This window comes from Anser anser (assembly GCF_964211835.1).
Source record: "Anser anser genome assembly, chromosome: 13".
NCBI classification, from domain to species: domain Eukaryota; kingdom Metazoa; phylum Chordata; class Aves; order Anseriformes; family Anatidae; genus Anser; species Anser anser.
The window spans coordinates 23,324,985-23,344,704 of NC_139734.1; the positions used below are offsets into that span (position 1 = coordinate 23,324,985).

Genomic DNA, 19,720 nt, shown 5'->3' on the forward strand with positions numbered 1-19,720 from the left:
CGCGTGGCGTCACGTCGCGGCGGCCGCCGGCGGCTCCGCCCGGCCCGGCCCGGTCTGGCCCGGCCCGCAGCAGCAGCGCTCGGCCCGGCCCGGCCCCAGCATGCGGGAAGGGTCGGCGCTGCCCGGCGGCCCCGGCGCCGCCGCGGTGCCCGGCTTCCTGGCCAAGCTCTGGGCGCTGGTGGAGGACCCGCACAGCGACGACGTCATCTGCTGGAGCAGGGTGAGGGCGGGCGGGGGCCGCGGCCGAGCGGGGCGCGGGGCTCCGGGAGGGGCTCCCCAGGGGCGCCGGGCCGGGCCGGGCCGAGCTATCGCTGCGCAGAGCGCGGCGCCCCGGGGGCCCACCGCCGCTGGGCGCAGCCGGCCGGGCGCGGCGCGGTGAGGAGAGGAGCCCGGGGCCGGCCCTCCCCGGGGCCGGCAGGACGGGCCTCGGCGGGCGCGCCTGCCCTCGGGCCCTGGGGCCCTTCCGCGCCGCTTCGCGGCGTGCGGCCCTCCCTCGCCGCTCTTCTCGCGCCGTGCGGCCCGTTCTCCTCGTCTTCGCCGTTGTAATTTAACGTTTTTGTGCTTCGTGAGCAGCGCGAGGACCTGCCCGGTTCCAGGGCGCTGCGAGCCGGGAACGCAGCGAGCCGGGAGCCGGGACGGAGCCTCCCCGCCTGGCCGGGTCGGGACTCGTAGCGGCTCCGCAGCGGTGCCTGGCTATTTTTAGCGGTGACACAGCGCGTACAATGGCAGAATCTTGTCAGGAGGCAGCCGAACTCTGCCCGGCGGAGATAAAAGCCCTCTAGTGGCATGAATGCCATCGTGCTTGGGCAATACTCGTGTTTCCTCTGAGCTGAGACAGAAGCAGAGCCATGTTTTTTTGTTTGTTTGTTTCTAGAACTACTTTTCTTTGGCTTAGGGTAAAGTCTTCAGGGTTCAAAAAACTACCCGCTATGCAAGAGGAATGTTCCACATAACAATTTTTGGTGTTGTTTAGGGTTCAAACTTGTTAGTACAGTCCTAAATGCTCTTAAATGACCACATAGACAGTATCCTTTTGCCAAGTGTTTTGCCCTTCCGTGTCGTAGGAACCGTCTCCGTCAGTTTACGGTCTTGGCGTAAAAGCAAAACCTTAAAAATGTTGTGCTTGTTCTCTCACTGTTACTTCTGCTCGTTTCCTAGAATGGTGAGAACTTCTGTATACTGGATGAGCAGAGGTTCGCTAAGGAGCTGCTCCCAAAGTACTTCAAACACAACAATATCTCCAGCTTCATACGACAGCTGAACATGTGTAAGCATCATCTGTTTGTGTAATGTGTGTATGTACGTTGCCTGCGTTGCTGTACTGAAACAAGATTTGTCACCCTAATGGATCAAGCTGGACTAAATCTCTCGTTTATGTTTTCTGTGCTCTACTTGTGAGCGTCATGGGTCAATGGGTATCCATTATGTAACATGTGTATAACTTGTACAGGCAAAGAAGCTGGAGTGAGGTGGCAGTCCAAAGTCAGAGTACACTGCAGGGCTGCAGCACAGCAGAAATGGTTGCTTTGGAGTTGATAGTTTATGGGCCATGTGAACGTATAAGCTGCACAGAAAGCGGCTGCCTCCTTTAGAATTTCCATTTGGAGTAAGAGGGTTAAGCCATTAAGTAAATCCTTTTCAGGAAAGGAGAGGATCTGAAAGATGATCTGAGTCTGCCTGTATTTCTCCCATGAACTGTAACTCTTCGGGAGCTAAGTGGCGACACCAAACTACGAAGCTGTAAATAGTCTGCATGCCTTTACTCTGTTCAGTACAAATAATTTTTTTTCAAAAATCCTCCTATTTCATTATGTTAGAAGCATGTTTGGCTCCAATGAAACAGAATAATAGAATTCATCATGTAGCATTGGCAAAGAAAGCTAATTTACGGCAGTGGATTGATAATAACACAGCGGCTTATGGGGAATTACTGAGAAGATTTGGAGGAACTCCGTTCTCGCCCAGATTTCCTTGGTCTCTCTAGCCAACGTCTGTTCAGATTCTGTGTTAGACATGACAGAGAAAGTGGTCGTACAGTATCCTTGTGCTGCTGTTTGAGTTAAGAGTTGAGACTCCATACTTGTGTGTCAAAGGAGAATGCAAACAAACAGTTGTCAGTTGCCTTATAGTAAGGCTAAACGTTTAAAATACAAATAGCCCAATAAAGGCATGCAGCGTGATGGCAACGTCCTTTTCCTGCTGCACTTATCCAAAGCTTTGACTGAAGTTTTCTAATGAGCATGCTGTTGAGGTGCAGTGAGGCAGGAATACGTTAACCGTGTTAAAAACTTGAATGAGGAGAGAGATGCATTGGTCTGTCAACTAATTTGCATCTACCCTTTGGTATTTCAAGCAGTTGTGGAAATTGGGCTGGCAATGTCTTATTTCAAGCAGGTAGTCTTTAATGAAAAATGTACTGCATGTGCGTGTGTTTCCATAGGTCGAGGACTAATTTCTCTTTGCATTGTTCTGTAGACCCTGGTGGTAGATAACAGCATTTGTTTTGATACGTAGCTGCCTGAGATTATTAACATGAAAGGAGAGGTACAACGCTGCACTGCTTCCATTGGGATAATATTTTAGTCATAATGTCCTAATAAATCTCACTTCTGACTGTCTTCTGTGATCATTTGAACATCATTGTCTTGCCACTGGATACTGGAAGGCCTCTGCCATGCATGCTGCTTGTACAGCCTGCAAGATTATTTGGTGGCATTGTAGATGTGTCCTCTGTCTGTGACAGTCGGAGCAGTGAAATGATTGAACACCAAAAGGAAGTTCCAGCTCCTATTAACTGTATAGCTGTAGGTATTTCAGTAGTTCTGGGGTTTTCTTTAGCTATGTTCTGTAACAGTAAGCTTTACACTGAAAGAAATTACTTTTTTTTTTTTTAAATCCCTCTCCACAGATGGTTTCAGGAAGGTGATTGCTCTGGAGAATGGTATGATTACAGCAGAGAAAAGCTCAGTCATTGAGTTCCAGCATGCTTTCTTCAAGCAAGGGAAGGCACATTTATTGGAAAACATCAAGCGCAAGGTACGGTCTATGCATGTATTTACTTTGCTTTTTTCCTTAGGAAAAGAAGCTTATCTAGAGGAAGTCTGGGGGTGTCAAACACTTTATAGCCAACGGATTCCACGTGAACTAAGGTTATGCGTTGTCAAGCCTTTGTAAAAAGAATCATAGAATGAAAGAAGTAAAAGAAAATACATTGTCACTTGGTGATCACTGAAAATTAGCAAGGGCTACAGCAAGGGCAGCAGTAATCAGTTCATTTGGACAAGCTTGTATGATTTATATTGTTCCTCAAATACCATATCACCAATAAGCTACGTCCTTTTTTTAGCACTTACAATTTTCTTTTGTACATTCAGGCCTTGTCTGACCTGTTTCTGCACAGGTATTTATCTTGTACTTGCGCATTTCAGCCCATAACATCCTGGCTGCCAGAGAAAGACACTATCGCGGTACATCATGCTGACATTTGAACTTCAGTCTTTTCTTTGGAATGTCGTAATGTGGTAGCTACATTGCCCAAGTTAATGAAAGAACAGGGTAGGCTTGAGGATTAGCTGGAGAGCCATAATTGTGTTTTGATTGATTCTTCACTGCGCTGTCTCTGTTCAAAATCACAATTGGTCAGATATAGTTGCACGGTTGCTTCTCTGACACAGGCCTGTGCTTTTCCCAGATGCTGTAACTGCTAACTTGTCTTAGCTTGCACATCTTGCTTTCTGGTATGTTGAGACAGTCAGCTGCTGACGTTATGTATGGCACCACGTATCCCATGAGCGTTGCACTGGGTGGAGTATTCTAGATGGGGAGACAAAAGCTCTAGTTAGTGCCAAAGACGTTCACACAAAATGGTTGAACGTGCTGGTGAAACATACTCTTTGTTGCACAGGAAATGTGATTTTTGCAATGGACGAAATGTCTGTTAGCTTTTCTTGCTCTGTACTGCCTGGAATTAAGTAATATTTCGGTATGTGCTATAAACTGGCTTTCAGGCCTCCAACAGGAGTCCAAGTTTGAATGCAGGGCTTCCTTAATTTACTCCATTTTACTGTTAGGTCTAGATTTTCTGCTGATGCGCGTCAGTCTTGACACCCTTATTATCTAGCTACAGACTCTGAAAAAAGTAGTTCCTTGTACTCGGCAGAATGCTTTAGTTTGTTGGCTCTTCTGTCTAGAGGCAGGCCTACTGTATTTGAAATTTCTACCTTCTGTCGGCATCTTTTGGATGTCTTTGCTATGGACAGCTGGTATGCTGAAGAGGAATCAGATAGTCTTGAATTTCATTTGGGATAAGCATTGTGTCCCTTAGCATAAGGTATTATCTATAACAAACAGCAAAGGGTCTAAAAATGTAGACAGAGAACTGTTGGGCCATTCATTCCATCCTTTGTAACACTGGACCAGAGAAAACAGTTATTTCTGTGCAGTGATTGTTGAATATTATAATTGTGTTGTTTCACCATGAAGTGATGGAATGTTATTTTATAACACTGTCAATTTCTGACCACTTAATGCACTGGGGAAGGGAGGGGATCTGTAAGCCAACCTGCATGGAAGCTATCTGACGCTTCATTAGGCTAATCTCAGATGCTTCCACCTCCCTCTTGGACTTTAAGAGAATAATAAGTAAAATCATAGCATGCTGTAGGTTAGAAGGGGCATCTGATGGCTATCTGGTACAACTTCATTTGATTTGATTACAGTCAGTATTTGGCTGAATGTTTTTTAAAATTATGTCTACAAAACCTGTACATACCATTCATGTTTGTGATGAGACCTACCATTTTCAAAACCCTGAATTTTATATAAACCATTAATGCCATGACCACAGAGTTACTGAAGGAAATTAGAGAATTATGACTGTGGAAGTGTGAAGAGGCAAAACTGAGCTTTTTGCTTTCTGATTGCTCTTCCACCATCACTTGAAGAGGAAGCATTTATAGATTTTGCTGTGGGTAGAAAAGCAGTTTCGACTCTGACTTTCTGGAGACAAGCCTCTGTAATCTTGGAAAGTCACTGAGTGGAACTGTAATAGAGGAAACAACAGTATAGGGATCTGTGGTTCAGCTGGTGTGGGACAAATTTTCCAGTTAGGTAGGTGTCATGTAAGTAGACTCCTGTTTTTTTTTCCCAATAACTTAATGGAAATTTGTTACTCCTGTGCTGGCAGATTTATCCACAGTTAAAATGAATGTGACCATACCCTCTTTACTCCTCTATCACTTGTTTTGCTTTTGGCTGGTGGCTTACACTTTGGCACTAGAGGGCAAGCTTTCTTCAGACATGTCAGAGAGAACCCCTTATGAAAGGCAGTTTTCAACCAGTGGTAGGGATTTTAGCATGAATTACAGTGGTGCCATTCTCTTGTTTTCACTGACAACTTGTTTTTTTCAGACGGTTGAGACTGTCCTAAAGGCTGTCATCTATAACAATTGTGTTTTATGATACACAAGTTTTATATAATCTTACCTAATATTTTAATGGAGTTTATACCTCTTCTACAGACTAACTACACTGTTCATTTAGAAAAAGTATGAAAAGCACTGTTCTTAGTAAAGCATGTGTAACTTGATCCTATTTTAGGTATCTGCGGTAAGAACTGAGGATCTCAAGGTCTGTGCAGAGGATTTACACAAAGTACTCTCTGAAGTCCAGGAAATGAGAGAGCAGCAGAACAACATGGATGTCAGACTGGCTAACATGAAGAGGTACACTCTGTTTCAGAAGCACTTAAGCATTGAATGGGGTTTATAGCTAATGGAGCTTGACTCCAAACGTGTTTCAATTGAAACAGGTGATGCTATATTCTTTTTTTTTAAGAATCCGCATTCCATGCCACACAGCATTTTTAATAGTTTGTTTTCATAATTCAGTAACAGACCAGAAATTCAAACTGGGAGTTTCTTGGCTATCTTGAGATGTCATTTTGGTTGCCATCATCTATAGTATTTTTTTTAGGGGTATCAAATAATGTCCTGTTCTAAACACAAAACAGGGCTAGATGCAACAAGGGAGAATTAATGTTTGGTTTTATTTCTGATCAGAAATGGACTTTGTGTGTCCTCATCTCTGTTCCTTCTTATGCTTTTTGTATGGGCTCTGGGAGTTCACTTGGATCACTGGCATGCAAGTGGGTATCAGCCAAAGCTCAGGAGATGTATTCACTCCCTCTGTTCATATTGTTTTGTTTGTTTTTTTTTTAATATTTTGAAACTGTTCTGAGGTGGTCTGTGTTACAAGTAGCCTGTTTCCAAACACCAAGTCTTAATTCTAAGCTTTAGAGGCTTTGAAGGAAGGAATACCTCAGATCAAGATTATTGATGGAGCAGCAGAGAATGAGAATGTGCTAATTAGTGAGCATTTGGTCCTGGTTGGTGGAGAATGGAGTTAGTTTAACCCAGAGCTTATATTAGTGGATCAGATTAACTAATTGTTAGTTATCCACAGAAGGAATGTTGCCATTGGTCCTGCAAGGTACTGTGAAAGTTTGAAAGCTGTGAAACTAAATCATATAAAGTAAACTCTGTTCATCCTCTGTCTTCTGATTTATTCTGCATTGCAGAGAAAATAAGGCCCTGTGGAAAGAAGTGGCAGTTCTAAGGCAGAAGCACAGTCAACAACAGAAGCTGCTGTCTAAGGTACCATTGCAGCATCTTCAGTGCTACCATCCTTATTCCTGCCTCTGTGATACTTGATGGCATTCTTTGCTTATGTAGAATGACAAATGACACAGAGCTGAACAGGCTATATTAATACAGCACAAAGAAAATGTTCACAGTTCCTGAGTGTCCAAGAAGTAGCACAGCAAAGAATCCCAAGCAAAATACCAAGGAAAATCTTAGTAAAAAGAATTTCAATGTGCTTGAAATCTCAGTGAATCTTATTTGGAGAGAAGTAATTAAATCAAGTTGACCTGGGGTAAACGTGGGGCAGGAGTCATGGTAATGGGCAAGATATTTCAGGCACACAGAATGGAGTCTGTGAAAGAACGAACCAAGGCAGACTTAGAACATTCAAGAAGTCAACTTGGAACCTGGAAACGAAAGGAGTTGCTGCACTGGATCAAATTTTCTCTGGTTTATCCCTCAGCTTTTCCTGGTCTGGAGTTTTCCATAGTGACTTGCTGTGTTATATTACATTTTTATAAAAATCTGTGCAAGTGAAATAACTTTTCAATGCCTTTTGTAACTTTTTTCTTTTTTAACATAAAGGTACAAATGGATATTTAAATTGCCTGTTAATTTCAATCACAAAAGTAAAGTCTGAGTTAATAATTTAATATTCTGATTGCTAAGCTAATCACTTGGTTTTGGCTCTTTGTTTTTTCTTTTTAGATTCTTCAATTTATACTAAGTTTGATGCGAGGAAATTATATTGTTGGGGTCAAAAGAAAAAGGTAATTACTGGATAAGTCACAAACTAGTGTCAGATATGTGTTATGGGGATGAATCAACTTCTAGAAGCAAGATACTTTTCTCAAGGTGCATAATGAATACTTTTAAATAGGATGGGAAGAGAATATACTATTCATTTTGAGTTTTGAAGGGAACATTGCCAGAAGTGGTAACTTTTTTTAAAAAAAAAAAGTGCCAGTGTTACTGACTTACCACAAAACAAAAAGTGTGCTTAGAATGTAGTCTGTCTGCAGTACGTTTAAATAAACAATTTCAAAAAAGCCACTTTTAGAAGTCAAAGAATAGTTCTTACTGTTACTGCACATATTTGGCATTGCTACAGCTGTTTACTACAGAAGTATACACTAAAGTCATACTTTGTCTCAGGTCTCTAACGGATGCTGCAGGTGCTTCACCTTCCAAATACAGCCGTCAGTATGTTCGCATACCTGTGGAGAGTGGCCAAGCAGTAAGTCTTTCTAGGGAAGGAGACACTGGGTTGGACAGGATGCTGTACAGTGATCATGAAGTTTTCCTTACAACTATTAATATTCTGATCTTATAATCAAATGCACTCTATTTTGAAATGGGCTGATTTAAAGCATTGCTCTGTCTGCAAAATCACGCAAATCCGTACAACTTGGCATAGATGAAATCTGAACGGGAAATAGAAGCTTCAAGAAGAAAGGAAATAAACATCAAAAAAAAATTTTTTTTTTGGTTTATTCATTCTATTTGCTGTATATTGCAGATGGCTTTTTCTGAACATAATTCAGATGATGAGGATGGAAATGGTACGGGTCTCATCATTCGAGATATCACTGATACCCTGGAAAATGCCACCAATGGTCTCCTTGCTGTGGCACACACAAGTGGCAGAGCCAGGTATGTGTAGGGATGTGAAAGTTAACAACTGAAGCATAAATCCAAGTAGTTATGTTAATGTAAGTTACCCAATATGTTTTGGGAACCCACCTCTGAGTTTCTGCTCTATTTATACGTTATAGGCCTGTTTGTAGGCTCTCCAGAGTAAAAAGTAGACCAATTTGGAATCTTTTAGTTCCAGAGACGCACTATTGTGAGTTTCCCTTCCACCACATGTCCATGTAGTCTTATGCCCTCTTTGGTCTGGCAGAATTTAGTTATGTGAAGTCAAGCTGATCTTTTCCATATGTTCTATATATGAACTCATTATCAATCTGAAGAGTTATAGAGCCAGTGTTTGGTCACGGTGCTGGAAGAAAAACACATGAGGTTTTGTTAGCAAATTTAAAAACAAACAAAACTATGAAAATTGAACCTTTTTAAAAAAGTCGCATTTTCTTCTGGTTTATTCTGCATAGCAGGTGTGAAATAAATGCAAATAAAAGGCTTAAAGGGGGGCTTTTCTTTCTAGAAACTGAGAATGCGTGACTGTCAGTATATGAAGGGGGGTTATAAGAAAGATGGAGAGAGATTTTTATCAGTGTCTCTAGTGGCAGGGCAGGAGGCAATGGTTTTAGACTGACAGAGGGTAGATTTAGCTTGGATCTAAAGAATAATTTATTTTGTGATTACGGTAAGGAGGTGCTGGAACAGGCTGTCCAGAAAAAATCATGGATGCCCCATGATTGAAAGTGTTCCAAGTCAGGTTGGACAGGACTTTTGAGCAACTTGATCTAGTGAAAGATATCCCTGCCTATGGCAGGGTGCTTGGACTGGATGATCTTTAAAGGTCTCTTCCTACCCAAACCATTCTATGATTCTATGAAAATGGGGCGTTCTGCTCTGATACATACTGTTTATATAAATTGTAACAACTGATTCTTCGTCTGCCTTTAGGAAGGCACTTACATTCTTTTACAAGACCAATTGGTTATTTGAGCTCTTAGTAGGCTTGACCTCGCTAGGTATTAAGATGTAAAATAGTAAGCTTCCAATGAGCGCTAACACAGTTGATATTCTCCTGTGTCTTGTTTCTCTGTGGGTTGCATTTTAGAGAGAGACAGACAGCTCTGGATCCTGGCTTACCTATTTGTCAAGTATCACAGCCAAATGAGTTAAATTGTGTAGAACCTATCCCTCCAGTTCATGTAAATGATGTCAGCAAATCCAGTGAAACAGGAAATGTTGCTGTGGAACTCCATGCTGCACAAGCTAATGCTCCAGAAGACCCTGCATCAGTGATTGACTCCATCTTGAATGAGAATAACTCTGGAAACCAAAATGATCCTTTACTGGACAGGTATGCAAATCACTATATTCACTTCTTTCTGGAGACTTATGCAGTCGTCTTGTGGAATCTCATTATTAAACTGTTCTGTGTCATAGTTTTAGAGGATATATCTAGCAGAACATAGTGAAATTGCTTTTCAAACATCTCCAGTGAACTGAGTTTTCTCCCCCTTTTCTAATAGGTCTTGAAAAAGACAAGTGTTATCGTAGACTAAAAGCAGGGCAAGTTCATCTGGAATTTGCTCTGTCAGCTGTCACAAGTTTGCCTTGACTTCTGATATTTCTTTTGGAGCATTGGTGTGGTTGGTCTGTCCTGTCAGCCCTTGTATCGCCAGCTACTGACGTTGCCAAGTGCTGCCCAACAGCAGATCCAGACTAGAGAGTTCAGTAGGGAACTATGTGCTTCCTTGTTTCTTAGGACTGGATGTGGGGCAATGCCTTGAAATTTTACATTGTTTGTAGCCAAGTATTCCAATACAGGTGACAGCTTGCAGCACAGTGAGAAACTCAGTACTGGGTCACACGTGCAGCTTCCCTTCTACTTCATTCATTGTCCCTTGTATCCTGACCCCAGTCCTTCCAAACGCATACAATTTGGTAACAATCTGGTGTTCCTGTTTCAAAATAGATACCTAGTGTTCCTTCAGATGCAGATTATTTGTGTTCCTTTGCTTATCATTTATTGTCCGCAGGTAAAAGCTTATGGACCTTAGCTTTAACAGATACTAGTACATAGACTGAATTCTGAGAACATTCAAAAGATATTAAAATGAAAGAGGAAATAGTTACATGAGGAGGATTGCTTTTTTGATACGATAGCTGTTATGATACTTGCTGTACAGATGGTTTTCCTTGCACGTGTTTTGCAAAGAATTGGGCCATGGAAATTGATACAGCAATGTGGTTTTGTTAATTTGGCAGTAAGCTGTTCTGGATTGTGAGCAACCCTGTCTGGCTGTCATCTTGCCCAACAGCTGTAATAACCAAGCAACTAACGGCTTATAAGAGGTTTTTCCTGTCCTGTAGTGTGAAAGAAGAACCTAACTGCTGACTGTTGCTTATGGTACTACGTAATTTTCTCTTTTCAGAGAGGAAATTCAGGATTTTCTTAATTGCATTGATGCCAGCCTTGAAGAGCTTCAAGCAATGTTGTCTGGGAAGCAGTATAACTTCAGTTCTGAAGCTTTCAGCGATGTGAGTGTCTTTTCATTTATTCTGGTTTCTGAAAAATACAGTTTAGATTGTGTTAGAAGATTTTATGGATTTCTTTCTTGTTGTAATGGGCAAGTGAGAAGAAAATCTTGAAAAGCAAATAGCTATGGATAGAATTGTACGTAGTCATCTGAGGAGTCTAACAAAATATAAGCTAATGCTGAGAGCCTTTTTCAGTTCATACAGTACTTTCATTTCATATAACTTAAAAAAAAAAAAAACAAACAAGAAAACCAGAACCTTTCTCCTTCTTGCTGTTTATCATCACATCCTGATTACTGATCATGCATTGGGATGTGGAATTGATCTGAGTCGTACACCTGGAATCAGTGAGGGAAAAATGGTGTCCTTCTCTTCTCATGTAACCTCAGTTTACTGCCAGAGGGTTAAAGTGTATTGCAGTAGGCCTGCAGAAGAGCCACCATCCATGTTCCTCCTTGGGTAGATGAAGTAGGATCTCTGAAGTTTTAACAACCTTATTATGTCATAAACTCTCCTACACATGGTCTGTTTCTGTTTTCAGACATTTAATCCTGAGCTGCCAGCTCTGGATATGAACTTGATGGAAACTCCCCCTGGTATGGAAAATGTAAGAGTAAGATTTGCTTCTGTTACGGGGAGGGTTAAAGTGATTCTGAGAGCTAAACTTTGGCTGATGCAGTTTAAGGGTAGGGACCAGACTGATAGCACAGGATGAAACTGACATTTTATTTAATCTGTATGACTTCATGTTTTCTGTTATTACTGTTGATGTACAGGAAGGTTCTCAAAATAAGTTGTCTTATATTTCTAGCTGCGGTAACACACTCAGTGTGCTAATTTCAACTGATGCTTTGCTAAGAATAACATTCTTTGCTTTATAAATGTACCTGAGAGCATAAGGAAGAGGAAAACAAACTGGTGTTTGCTGAATCAGCTGTCTGCCTGCATTGAGGAACTTTTTTTATTATTCCTGCCTATTAATTCTGTATTTTCTGTTTAGAAAGAGCAGGTTGGAAAATCTAGTCTGTTTTTGGTCTGTGTGAAAACAGTTTCTTGGCTTGTCTTTCAGCCAAGTAATAACTACGCCTGGGATTGTAGTTCAGATTGTGCGCCTTCGTCTGCTGGAAGGCTGAAGAAAAAGTATTAAAGGGAAAAAAAAATGTAATGCGGTATGCAGTATTTATTCCAAACATGGCTGCGTAAAATTTCCTCAGAGGACATGCTAAAGCTTAGTATGAATTTCCTTTTCTGGGCCCCATTCAATACAATGTGTTATGTTACAAAAAAATCTTGCAAGTGTCATTTATTTTGTAACTCAGAAATACTATTTGAACTAGGACTTTTCTGGCATGGGAGCTTACATCACAACTGAGGTAAAATCCTGTTGTGTTAGAGCAGTGCTTGCAAAATTTGATTTTATTAATGAAATCATGTTTAACCGTGTTATTCCAACAAAGCAGACCGTAATAAAGCTTTGGGTTGGGTAGGTAAACTGAATATTTGCTAATCATAAGATTGTTTGGCTCTGGTAAGTTAAGTTTGTCTGTATTTCATCTTGCATTTTTCTGAGAGTTCCTGTTTGCTGGCCTCTGTGAAATAATGGGTTTGTGAGGTCAGGAGTTTACATTACTCAGCAGTGTCACTCCTATTCCCTCCTTCTTTCACCTTTAATTATGTTAACCAGTCAGTTAAGAACTGAATATTTTTGTTAAGCATTCTGTCTTATTCTTTGTCCATTTTGCTTCAGATTGCAAACTTGGCAGACAGCACTGAAGATCTAGGAGCAAGTGAGAGAGAAACGGCAGGAAGCAAAGGTGGGCAGGAAGGAACAGAGCTGTGACAATTCCAAACTCTTCCAAAACTATGTATTGAAATGGATTTTTTTCTAGCTTGTAATGTGTTAATTCCTTCTTTGGCCTGGGCTTAAAAAGTTTTTGAAGACTGGGATGTTTCACTGACTTTAATGAAGCTGTACCTCAATCTTACAGGCCCCGTTCTGTTCCCCATGTTGGTGCTAACTCTTTTCTTATATGTGGTGGGGTGCCACAATAAGGAGCAGAACTGCAAATGTCATTGTGGAAGTATCTCCTATATGGGCTACAACACCCACAAACGAAGTGCTAACCATTCTACTTTAGTGATGCCAGTGCATGCAATATATTTAGGGGCCTGAAGTGTGTTTTAGATACTGATCTTAGCTGCAGGTCTTAGTCTTTTCCAACTGTAGATGTGGTCTTTCAGAGCTCAGCTGTGTGGTTTTCTTTAGTGAACTGAGTTTTGAAGCAGCTTTTCCAGTGTTCCTTGCATTGAATAAGAGCCTTCACTTTGTGTCATAGGATCCTGGAGTTTAAAATGTTTGTTTTCCCTCAGATATGCAGCTGATACAGTACAGGGCCAATCCTCTGCTTTCATTATTTGAAGAACTACCTTCCAGTGAAGCCCCAGGGAAGACAGAGGATCCAAAAGACCTCCTCCTGGCCCCGCTGGAGGAAAAACCTGCTCTCCAACCTCCTTCAGGTAGTGAAACTGTCTTGCCATTAGCAGCTCCAGAAAACCAGGCTGAGCCCCTGGATGCTCTAGGAATGGGTGATCCACCTCTCCTCTCGGAAGACGGGAATGGAGAGTATAAACTGTTTCCACTCTTGCTCCTCAGTCCTGTTGCTAACTTCATCGAAGAGGCCTCTGAGATAGAAACTTCTTGAACTCATGCAACATCTATAACTGGCATAGTGGTGTGAAATAGACAGCAAGGATAAATGGATCAGCAAGAAGTTTGGTCTTCTCTCTCCTATCCTGCTTACTGGGTGTCATATTCTATATAGACAAGAGAAAGTTCTCTCTCTACAAGCAAAGAGTGCACGTGGAAAAGCTGAAAACAAGCTCAAAGCTTGTTGATAATGGGAATGAAGGCACGGGGAGGAGGGAAGGGCAACCTTTCTGTAAACATACCACAATGTATTCCATAACTGTTTTTATCTGATATCCTTATTGCAAAAGGAAATCTGTTTGTATCCTGTTTGTAAAAATTTGGCTGTTTTTTTATTAGCTGTGTAGTAATGTCGTGTGTAATGTTTTAAACCTGAGTTTTACTCTGAGATGTTTCAAGAGGTAGCTTGTCTATTGTTTGGAATTAAGTTGTTTTTTAATTTGAGGTTTCTTTTTTAATAGTTTGTGGCCACAATTGTTTGCACCTGCTTATATTACTTTCCTACTCCTAGATTTGCTCCTAGGTACAGGGAACATTTTTTCCTATGGAAAATTATATTTTAACTCTGGAATATTACTTTTTAACATCCTAACACGCATCCATTGCCATGGATTGTAGGTGTTGCAGTAGGAAGTGCTTGCCACTGTGCATAATGCTGATTTCTCATGCACATTGCATGGCAGCTCTCCTAGGGTAACTTGCACATAGGTCATTTGTTCTTGAAAATTGTGAGTAGAACTGATTCATGAGGTGTCTAGTGAAGTCCAGCAGCTATCCTTAAAATGTCCTTAAAAAAAAATAATCCTTAAAACAAAAAAGTTATGGGGTAACTTGCGCTGACATAGGACATTCATTTTCTCTTCTGCTTGCAGTATGTACTTGTTTATCTGACCTTACATGAACAGTGGACCTTGTCCTGCATATTCTGCTCATGGGATTTTAAAGCTAAATTGACTAAAATCATTTGACTCCATTGACAACAAATGACAAAAACTGGTCTCTGCTTAATTAAACTTTTCCCAGAATTGTCCTACACTGTTTTCCAAACTTCTTTGAACAGCTGTAATGTAGACATCAGCCTTTATCCACTGTTGTCAGTGGGACAGCAAGTGCTCTTTCACTGATACGAAATCTCTAACAGTCTATCGCAAGCCCACACAAACCTGAAATTTGCCATAGCCATGCAAAAGTGTTGGGGCTTGAAAAGGCCTGGAGGCAGGTAGAAAAACAGCTGTATAATGCCATATGGTATTTTTTTTACTGCTGCAATTACTTGGAAAAAAATCAGTTTTAGGAAATCAGTCAGATTACAGGCTTAAATCAGTCTACTTACAGGCTTTATTCTCTGAAATTTCTGAACTGATAGTTCTCTTATGCTCAAGAAACCAAGTTATTTTGATATACTGAAGCCTACAAGATAATGCATGTTATCTATGCTGGCCTGGCTATATTGAGTTTGTGCTTCATTTTTAAATCTGTTGAGTTGACAGGGGAGGATCTTGCTACTGAGTGTGTGTGTGTGTGTATACCTGTAAGACCTTCATAGGGTTGTTTTATTCCATTGTTTATAACTTCCTTGCCTCTGTGACCCTTCATGTTTATATCTTATGAATTGCCTTTTGTCAAGTATGTCTTATTCCAGCCTCAGTCTTTCTGCTTACTTTTCTTCCTTGAAACAAAGGGCTGAATGGTCTTAAGTTTTCCTGAGCTGAGGGAAAAATGAATTGGGTTCTGGTTGAGTTTTTTATTTCTTCCCAAAGGCCTCAATTTTGCCAAGAGTGAAACAGTAAAAAATTAAGAGACTTTTTTCTGCAGTGTTTTGACAGCATAGTGCAGAAAACAAAGTTCTTTGAGGGGTAGATCTTCTGTAACCTCTGTTTCCTGAATAGGTTAAACTGAAGAGTAGTTCCTGTAATGGATTAATGTCATATTCTTCCATGATGGAATCTGATCTCACTGTATCTTGCCATCAGATGTTTGATTGAATTGCATAAGATTTTTTTAACACACTTTGTCTCTTAAGAAGTTAAGACACCAAGGCTTAAGAAAACTTCAAATAAAAATTTGTGAATCTGAGTCTGGTTTATGTACTGGTCTAGGAAAAGTATGTATTTGCAAGTTTGGTAACAAAAATTGCAATGAAAAGGGAAAGGTTGAATAGCAAGGAAAAAAACACCACCATGCACTGAAGTAATTAAACTATTGAATTGCAAAACTGTTACTGTGTTTCTTGTATGTTATTTTGACGTCTGTTCTTCTTTGTTCCTCTTTTGCCAACACATTTCCCAAACCAGCTTACTGAACCATCTAGAAGGAAGAACTTCGATGCTCACTAGGCCATTTCACTATGCAGCTGCTGCTGGTTCAGTAACTCATGTACTAAGGTTAGCCTGGCAGCTGCTTTTAGAGATCTGAGCCTGAGAAAGAAGGAAGTTCAGATTTATTAAACTGTGGAATCAAAGCTTATGGTAGTAGGACTGACTGCCGCTGATAGTGTAAGGTCAGGTCCCATTTGTGAGTTTGTTCATTGCCTTTGTATAGTTTGCTGGGTGCCAGCCTTCACATCTAAGCAGTGAGGGGACCTGATACTAAGTGATCTTTCATAGACAATGATTCTTAGGCCTTCTGCCTGTTCCATCACCAACATAGTTTGCTGTCTCAGGGGTTGGGATGATTCTGAATGTACTTACTGAGTTACAGAGTTCAATCATGTTTGATATTTGGGTGCATTTGCAACACAAAGAATCTTTCAGCCCCTTGCAGAGGTGCATAGTCCCAGAGGATTCAGGATCACTGAGCTACTATGGAGCAGCTGTGCAGAACAGCTGCGAGGACTTCAGGATCCAGGCATTTTCCCCCCTCTCCTTTGAGCCCACATTGGTCCCATGTTGCAGGATCACAGCATCTGCCTCATACCTGCTGCCTGAAAACAGCATGCTGCCTGCTGTGCCCCAGGTGCTATGGGCGGCATCGTGCTTTCATCAGCATTTCTTGTTGCTGGCATACCCGCACCAGTTCTTCCCATTACTGAAAGCCTTTCGTAAGTCTTCTGTCTGGTCCAAGCTTTCCCACGCTTTTCAAGTACATTAGTAACTGCCAGTTAAAATGCCAATCGTGCTGAGTTATTCCTTTTCCCACCCATTCCTTTTGCAGGCAGTATTTCAGCTTGAGCGGGACACCTAGATAATTCTTCCCATTTACCAGCTCGCTGAGGTCACTCAGACCAAAGGTTGCATGGCTGCCTCTGCACCTGTGTGTAGGGCCAGCCAGGCACCCACCCTGTCTATTCTCCACTGTCCTTTTCCCTGAAAGGCATTTCTCATCGGGATTGTGCCAGTTATGTCAGGTGTAATGCACCACTGTAAGTGCTCCTTACAGGTTCTGGTAGGAAAGGCCCACAGATTCCATAAGGTATGGACTGAAATACCATTTACTGGAACATAGGGAACAGCATAGGTAATTTTACATCACTTTAGAGGTCAGCGGACCTCTAGCCTTGATGTGGCACACTGCGGATCCTATTTGTGCCACGGTTAACTGACACTGTGAGAGTTTTTGTAGGATTTTTCCAGAAGTCAAGAACCCCGTTTATCTTTTCTACTGCTGAGGAAAAGGATGTTTGTATGAAAAAGTGCTGCTTCACTTCAAGATAAAGACAAGGGCTCGCCACTGGTGTTATCACTGGAAGCCCCAGGCAGTCTATCTGCAGCCAACTGGTATCTGCAGCACAGCACAGGCCTGAAAGTGAAACCACGTGTGCAGCACAGCAGGTGAGACAGTAGCAGATCATCAGTCCCTTGATGTACAAGCCTGGTTAGGACCACAACACCATTGCAACTTTATGCATAACAAGTTCGCGTTACCAATGAGCAAAGTTGCTTCACTTTAGTGCAAGCTTCCTTCCCCCTCCAGCACCGATGTCCAGGGCCACTGCTTTTTCTTCTGGTTTTATTCTGCTGTATCACACTGTTAGGGGAAGGAAGAGTTGCTGTTCCCTGCCTTGTCTGTTCTAAGAATTTACAGAACACACCTAGGCATGACAAGCACAGTGTAAGTGCCTACCGCATGCTCCTTTCGGCATCCTTTCTCATAGTCTTTCAGACTAGCACTCCACACACAGCCCATTTCACCGTAGCCATCCGTTTTTAACTCATGTTGCTTTGCACTTGCTAACGCAGAGCATTTCAGAGTATGAGCTAACCACATGACTTGCAAGAGGAAGGGTAACAAGCCGTGCAGTGCCTATGACATCCTCAGCTTCTTGAGGAGAAACACCACAGTCCAATAAAACTTAGATAAATCCTCTTCTGAAGGTTCAGGCAGAGGTATCTCAGCTCATGATGGTCTTCAGAGTTTACAGCAATGTACTGTGATTCCTGTCTCTCCTGAGCTGTATGATGGCACCTCATCCAGATCATGCTCAGTGTTGTACTGTCTCCTAAAACAAGATCGCCATTTTAAAAAACAGTATTTGTATTATTACACTTCCACAAAGTAAAAGCAAGAACTCGCTGCCAATGTTCACCTCCATGTACAGGTATCTATGCCTGCATCCTGTAAAGGACAAGAAATTTTTCCTGCCACTGTCTCACATAACCACAAATGTAAATGTAAGTATAAATACATATACCTGTTTTATTGTCAGGTGGTGTTAGTTCACAGTCTAAAAGCTTCCAGAGTGTACCCTGCTAGTGGTAGGTTTCCTTACGACTTAATTTGAATCAAGCTAGGCTTCTGCCTTCCTGTCCAGCCAGCCACGTTCCCCAGGAAACAGTGCCATTAATCTGAAATTTAGCATGTTCCTTTCTCCTCCTCCTTTGAGCCAAGAAGTGTGTGAACACTGCAACCTGCACAAGTGTTTCCTTCCTCTTCCCAGCTCAAAGGCTGCAGATTGGAATCGTATCTCATGGAAAACTAATAATGGAAGAATACAAGGCTACAAGGGAGGAGCATGTGAAATCAGGTCCCCAAAATCTTTTGAACTGCTGTTGAATCTTTTTCTCTGTTTTATCATGTACAATGTTTTCAGAAGCATTTATACTTTAAGCTGGTTAAACGTCCTCTTTAATTGCAAGTGTAGCTGCAAATACAGTAGATGATAAGAAATTAGCTGAACTGATGATTCTCTGGGCTGTGACTGATGACGTCTTGTGAAAGAAAAAAATAAAAAAGGATTTTTCTAACCTAATAAATGCATGAAAATTGTGTATAAGAAAACCATCGTCTTCAGGGAAACGTAGATCAGAATGTAACGACCTGAAAAGAAACAAATTCAAACTCATACCAATAATATTGCTATTATTAGATCAAAGTCAAAGTAGTCAAAAATTTTTATATTCATATACACATCCAGGCTTTTAAGCACCAATATTTTGCAGAATGAACTATCAATGACTCTAAAATATGAATGTATGTAAAAGTAAGCAATCATATTGAAAGCAAAGACCTTGAAAGAAAAGGAACAAGATAATATCAGAGCTCCCAGGACTGCATACACAAATGTCCTGTTTTTAATGTTAAACTACATAATAATCTAATGAAGCTGCCCACAAATGATAATGTAGGTGGGGCTGTCTTTAAGCTATATATAAGACTACAAGAAATATTTTTTTCCATATATTTCCGCTACTTCAGAATCAGGTATGCAAGGTTATTTGTGCTGGCATCCTATACTGTGCTTCTACAGATGCAAACACTGCCTTATTGTCATTAAAGGTGATTGTGTTTTAGGATATGGTTTAAGATTTTGTTGATTGTTTAATTATTCTGGTTACTTTCATTTGAAGACTGAATGTTGAATTTGGAAGTAGCAATAGCAAAGTGCTTACATCAATTTAGCTGAATACAAAGAAGCATAAGTATTTCTGCCATTAAGAGGGTAAGTGAAGAACTGTAGAAGACAAAAATATATTAAATCTCTTGAACATAATAACAAATAATAACAAATAATAACAGATCTCATTAAAGTTAAGAAATCATGATTTCCTAGTCTCAAAGAGTTTCTACTTCGGTAAGATTCTTTTTTTTCTATGTATGTAATTGTTTACATGTTTCCAAAGTAGTCCACAGGGAAATGCAGGTACACATGACCCTAATTCGTGACATTAATTGAATACAATTAACCAATTAAATTAAACAGCTAAATTACTAATTAAATTTTACAGCTAAATTGCTATGTGAGAAAGGAGGATCAATC

The 19,720-nt window shown here is 41.0% G+C and overlaps 1 protein-coding gene and 1 long non-coding RNA gene across 2 annotated transcripts; one reads left to right on the forward strand and one right to left on the reverse strand.

Annotated features, from left to right (window-relative positions):
- Window positions 1-8: 8 nt before the first annotated feature.
- Window positions 9-15,742, forward strand: LOC310881007 (heat shock factor protein 3). The gene is made up of 13 exons (XM_083797669.1): window positions 9-220; window positions 1,159-1,267; window positions 2,909-3,036; window positions 5,599-5,723; window positions 6,578-6,653; window positions 7,350-7,411; window positions 7,797-7,878; window positions 8,161-8,294; window positions 9,388-9,633; window positions 10,712-10,817; window positions 11,359-11,424; window positions 12,565-12,631; window positions 13,188-15,742. The coding sequence occupies exons 1-13, from the start codon at window positions 101-103 to the stop codon at window positions 13,517-13,519; spliced, it is 1,653 nt and encodes a 550-aa protein (XP_083653795.1). The 5' UTR covers window positions 9-100; the 3' UTR covers window positions 13,520-15,742.
- On the reverse strand, window positions 14,583-19,644 carry LOC310881013. The gene is made up of 3 exons (XR_014572059.1): window positions 19,353-19,644; window positions 18,709-18,780; window positions 14,583-17,962 (listed from the first exon to the last, which is right to left on the reverse strand). It is a non-coding gene; the product is annotated as an uncharacterized lncRNA (long non-coding RNA).
- Window positions 19,645-19,720: the final 76 nt, after the last annotated feature.